Below are 5824 nucleotides of genomic sequence, written 5' to 3' on the forward strand. Positions count from 1 at the left end.
ACCTGAACTCCCTGGCAATTGAGATGATAAAATCCTGAAATAATAGAGGTCAGTGGGCAGTGCCAACCAGAGAACATTTATTGTGACAGAAGCACTAAACAACCCAGCAGACAAGATAACTTAGCTGAAGACCAGACCAGCAGAGAGTGAGGGAAATCTACAATGGATGGTAGAGAAGAGAGGGAGAGAAAAGAGGTGATGACTGTCAGTTTGTCCCTGAAATTATGAGCAGTGGAGACTATAGTTCATTTGACTAACCTTTCTTTTGTAAAGTTTCCCCAGGGAAAGATGGCAACCAGAATCCAAGGAGCTGTTCCAAGACGGTGTGAACTGATTATAGGGAGCATGTGGATCCAAAAGGCACAATAGGTGGACTGTAGCCAGTGCTGTCATGTACACTCCAGGTTCCCCCTTCACAAATGAGGCACTCACTCTCTCAGGCACCCGGCGTATTAGAGGCTGATAACTTAAAGTCTGACTCCATTCTCTCTCTAGGAATTGACTTCAGCCAAAGAAAATTGTCTTGCCTAAGGTTAAGTTCCTTCTTAGGGGCAGCTGATATCCAATGGCTGGTTGAGGGAGCACAAAAGCTCAATTACCTTGCCTCAGTTTGGAGTACCTCTGAAAGGCCATCAAGAGTTCATTGTGGGATCCACTGAGGCCTCTGTTGCAGCTATGTCGAAGTTTAACTTCTTCCTTTACCCAATCCTGCCACCCTCATTCCGTTTCAGGATGCTGTTCCCAAGACCACTTCCCAGCAAAGACCCTTCACCAAAATCTACATCTCAAAGTCTGTTTCTGGGGAAACAGAGTCCCAAAGAAGGGTATCCCGAAGAAGGGTATCCCAAAGAAGTCATTGGAAATCAATACCAAGGAGAATGAAAAGTTAGCAAGTGCAGTGTAAGCTACCTGGATTCTTCGGGGGGTACGGCCAAACTCATCCACTTATTGATTAGAGTCTCATTTGCACTACTAGGTATTAGGGAAAAACATAAATATTATTTTGAGACTGGTAAGTAGGGACTTGTTTTACTAGTATTCAAATATCACTTGTACATGAACAGTCATTACTAGAAGCCAATCTAATACACCAGCTAATAGTTAATCAAATTAAAACACATTTTGTACATGAGTGAGTTCAACAAACTATAAAGGCTTCTTACCTCCCAAACCTCAGGACGTTGTGTGATTTTATGTATCCGAAAATCAGGAAGATTCTTTTGTAAATAGTCTGCCAGAAGTTCTGTTTTAGCATAATATGGACAATCTGCTCTACCTAAAAGAGTTCAAATTAGCAATGTTTTCTTTCATCATGCATAAATTATTATGTAGTTCTAAGTATTTGCTATGTAATTACAGAATTAGTCATAGTTATGATATAGTTTAGTAACATAAAGTTGTAGTATAAACTGAAACTGCTATGACATAAACTTCTGATGTTTATTAGATTAATACAAATAAAATAAACTTCATAGGAGGTCAGAATCTTAAGTAATAAAATGTGGAAAGAAAAAAAAACCCTACTGAATATTTATTCTCTTCTAGTAATATGCTGGACCTCACTTCCTCTAGGAGGCTGCTAACTACTACTAATTCAGCATGAATTAGTGCTGATAATGAACTGCTCACTAATGGCCACCAAAAGGTAGTTTGAAGTAAGGAGTGGTGGTAAAATCACTTTTGGATTTGATGCGTGTCAGGAAGTTGTGGGGATGGGAAAGATGAACCTGGGATAACTTCTATTTTCTGGCTTGGGCAGATGATACTGACCTTAACTAGAGAGAAATCATGAATGAGAATAACTTTAGTCAAGTGCAGTTGGAGGTATTTGTAGTATGTCTAAGTGGATATGATCAGCAAGTAGCTATATATATATATATATATAGGTGCAGGTGCCATGTAAGGGTTTCAGACACACAATTAGTAGCCATCAACACCCAGGAAGTTAAAGCCACTACACCAGATGGAATTGGGCATCTGATAGAGCAGGAGGGATGGGGCAAAATGCAGAGCCCTCTCTGTAGCATTCTTCCTCAGTAACTCCTAGTCACCAGTTCCTTGGCTTCATGGAAACTCCTAAGTTATCAACCTGTCTGAAGCGACCCCCGTCTATCAGCCGCCCTGTCTAGTTCAAATCTATGGTTCATTTCTTCAAACCACTTTCTGGTCAATGTCTTAAATTATCTCTCCCCACTATCCTTTTGGGAAATGAGCCTGATAAAAGCCCTTCATCTTGGATGAACTCAATTACTTGCCTTTTCTGTAGCTGGGTCCTACCTGCTAGGCACCACTACAGAAACATGGTAGAACCAAGCACAGGGCACCTTTAAAATTCATCATCACCAGCTTTAATTGGCCCTCAACCCTGCATAGAGATCCCTTTGTTTCCCTTATCAGCATTCTCTTCTGTTCTCCACAATTACTATTCCAAACTTTTTCCTCTTCCTGCAAATCTTTTCCTTCTCCCCAACATTCTTCTGTATTATCAGAACACAACAAACAACTTTGCTTTCTACTTTACAAAAACCAATCCAAACAAAACAAAACGGCATTAGTTTGGAAAACCTCCAACCTCCTCCATCACATCTACATGCCTGTCTGCTTTTGGACTCATCCTTTCCTCCTTTCTTCACTTCAATGGAAGAGGAGTTCCACCTCCTGTCTAATCTAATCCCACCACTTATGCTCTGAATCCCACCCTCATCTGCCTTCTCAGGAACCTTGCTTAATTATCCTCTCTTTCTAGAGTCTTGTATCTGTTTCCGATAGTCCCTTTCTGTCATATTTAAATATACTCACTACGTTCCTCCTGTCCTAAGAGACAAAAAACTCATCTCCCCCTCTAGCTATTGCCTTTCATATGTCCTTTTTGATCAAACTATCTTGAAAGAGTTCTCCATACTTGCCATCCTCAGTTCTTCACTTCCATTTATTTCTCATCCACTGCAATGTAGCAGACCCCACAATTCTCTTGAAGGTCACCGAGGACTTCCATGCCACTAAATCCAACAGATACTTTCCGATCCTTTTCTTGTTGACCCTTGGCAGCATCTGCCACTACTGCCCCCTTCCAACCTTTTAAAACACCTGCTATAGTGGGGGCATTCTTCAGGTTCTCCTACTTCTCTGGTTACTCCTTTCTATCCTTTGTAGTTTTCCATTCCTTTATCAACCCATTAAAAGGTATCATTCTGAGAAGCATCTTGTCTTTATATCTTATATATTCTTTTTGGCCAATCTGCTTCATTCCCTTGGCTTCAAGTAGCAATCTATATTTCCAGCTCAGATCTATCTCCTTATCTAGATGCCTACACCCTCCTGTATTTTCCCATCTCCTTCAAAATGTCACATACACACTCAGATGGTCTATGATGTATTTTTTCACCATTCCCGTATTAAATTTACTTAGTCGCTTATATTTTTTATGTTCATTTCCCTAATTATCTAAGAGCAGTAAGAGTATCTAGAGTATTAAGCCCACTCTTCCACTTTTTTGTTTTTTTCAGTGACTCTTAATCTCTGCAATTATTCAAACATCTGCTTGGGAACAATGTTTAACTCATTTTTCTCCCTTATCTGCTCTCCTCCACTCAATCAGACATCCAGTTCTATAGATTCTGCCTCCCTAATATCTCTCCAATTCACTTCTCTCCATCTCCATTGTTTGCCACTCTAGGCGAGGTCACCATTAACTCCCTCCTGGACTATAGCACTATTCTTCTAACTGGTCTCTTGGCATCCAGTCTTTTTCCCCCACACTATAGTCATAACATTCAGATAAAATTCAAATTTGATTAGGCCCTCCTCCCCTTCCAAAAACATTTCATGTACTCTGAATAAAGTCTAAACTACTGAATGTGACTCAAAAGAATCTACATAATCTAACTCTAGCCTCACCTTATGACATTCTCTTCCTTGTACTATTTGCTTCAGTCCTAATAAACTTATTTCAATTTTATGCTTATTTTATATTCTCAATTATCACCAAACCAGTTCTCCTTGCTGTAACCCCACTCCCAGTTACCCATGCCTAAATTGCTCCCCTCCTTTCTACCTCTTCTCTGTTAGGTAATTCATTATCATCTTTCAGGTATCTGCTTAAAATCTCTCCCTCTGGGAAGCCCTTACCTGATTAAGTAAGGGCTCCTGCTATCGTTCCTATAGAACCCTGCCCTGCCAATGTCATACATGCAACATTCTCTGTAAGTGTGTTTTCCACTGACTTCCCACCATACGGTTAGTCAGTGTTCAAAAACATTCTTCTGGGCCAGGTGCGGTGGCGCGTGCCTGTAATCTTGGCACTTTGGGAGGTCAAGGTGGACAAATCGCTTGAGTGTAGGAGTTCAAGACCAGCATGGGCAACATGACAAAATGTCTACAAAAATACAAAAATTAGCTGGGCATGCTGGTGCATGCCTGTAGTCCCAGCTACCTGGGAGGCTGAGATGGGAGGATCACTTGAGCCCAGGAGGTCCAAGCTGCAGTGAGCCATGATTGTGCTATTGCAGTCCAGCCTGGGTGACAAAGTGAGACCCTGTGTCCAAAAAAAAAAAAAAATCTTCTGTAGATGGTAGATGTCAATTTTGTTCAATGTATCAAAGAGATCAAATAAGTCAAAGACCAAACAGCTTCTATAAAACTCAGTGGTGACTTTGGTGACAGAGTTTCTGTCAGGAAGCAGAAGTAGAAGCCTTCTTCCAAGATTGACTGGAAGGCATAACTGGAGATGGAAGAGCACTCTACTCTTTTAAGAAACTTTATGAGGAGAGGAGGCAGGTACCACGGATTGTTGTAATAAAAGCCTTCTCAGTTGAGTCCTTGCTGTCAACCAGCACTTTCAATCATTCTCTCCATTGCTGCCAAGACAGGCTTCCTAAAATGCAAACTCATTAAGACTACTCTCCTGCTTAAAATTTTTCTATAATTCCTCATTGCTTTCAGGATATAGTTCAAACACCTTTGCTTATTGATGTACACGAAATGCAAGGACCCGGCTCCCGCTCCTGTTGTAGCCCCTGGTCCTGTCACACCCCACATATCCAGATCTTCTGTTAGGCCAGGAGGCTTCCAGCCTCTCTGCTTTTATCTGGAATAGCCTCCTCAGCTCACACCTTCACAACTCAGCTCCTACGTTCCCCAGCCAGTTCCTTGTGTCCACCTCTCCCTCATCCCCCAAACCCAGATTAGGAGTCTACTCTCCCAGAGGCCTGTGCAGGTCTCCTTCATTGCATTAATCACACTGTATCAAAAGTACATGTTCTGTGCCCCATGAGACTGAAAGCTCCTCGAAGGCAGGGATATGTTTCCCTGCATTGTATCCCCAGTGTCCCACAGTGCTTGGCGCACCGTGACGGGCCAGTAAATAACTTTGAATAAATCCATAGCAACGCATGGAGCTGTACGTATAGAGGCTGCCACGCCAAGTGGCCATGGGAGGTGAGCTGTTGTCGGCGTTTTGAGCAATCTGCAGGCGGACGCGGGGATTACTCACCCGCAATGACGAATTTGGCCATGGTCGAGAGAGACTCAGAGTCAAGGACCGCGGCTTCGCGGTTTCCTGGCAACCACGCAGCCAAGGGCAAGGCGCAGGCGCACTACGAAGTCTGGAGCCCAGCAGGCGTTAGACGTTTATAAAGTTAGGACTTGAATGGGTTACGTTGCGATACACGATCAAACATCGCCCTTATAAGCTCTGTAGTACCCCCGATTCCCCTAGTCATTCTCTTCTGTAAGCTTTCTTCTAAGTATGTCCTTCAGCTACAGCCGCGAACGTATGCCTTTTGACCTTTGAGGGAATCCGTAAGATCTCGTGAGACGCGCAGCT

At 42.5% G+C, this 5824-nt stretch overlaps 1 protein-coding gene across 8 annotated transcripts in view; it reads right to left on the reverse strand.

The window, feature by feature from the left end:
* The window catches only part of MDH1B (malate dehydrogenase 1B), a 39130-nt gene extending 33355 nt beyond the window's left edge, over positions 1–5775 (reverse strand). For 5 of the 8 annotated variants that reach the window (XR_003122124.1, XM_025404471.1, XM_025404467.1 and 2 more), the window contains exons 1-2: positions 5492–5775; positions 1164–1276 (exon numbers count right to left, since the gene is read on the reverse strand). Coding sequence is in view for 3 of the 8 variants with exons in the window: in XM_025404467.1 (XP_025260252.1) it covers positions 1164–1276; positions 5492–5513 (135 nt within the window). In the remaining 5 variants the exon portion in view is untranslated. The remainder of the gene's footprint in view (positions 1–1163; positions 1277–5491) is intronic. The other 3 variants (XM_025404472.1, XM_025404470.1, XM_025404469.1) reach the window with 1 other exon arrangement.
* Between the last annotated feature and the right edge of the window lie 49 nt (positions 5776–5824).

The sequence above is a fragment of the Theropithecus gelada genome, chromosome 12 (genome assembly GCF_003255815.1).
Source record: "Theropithecus gelada isolate Dixy chromosome 12, Tgel_1.0, whole genome shotgun sequence".
Classification (NCBI taxonomy): domain Eukaryota; kingdom Metazoa; phylum Chordata; class Mammalia; order Primates; family Cercopithecidae; genus Theropithecus; species Theropithecus gelada.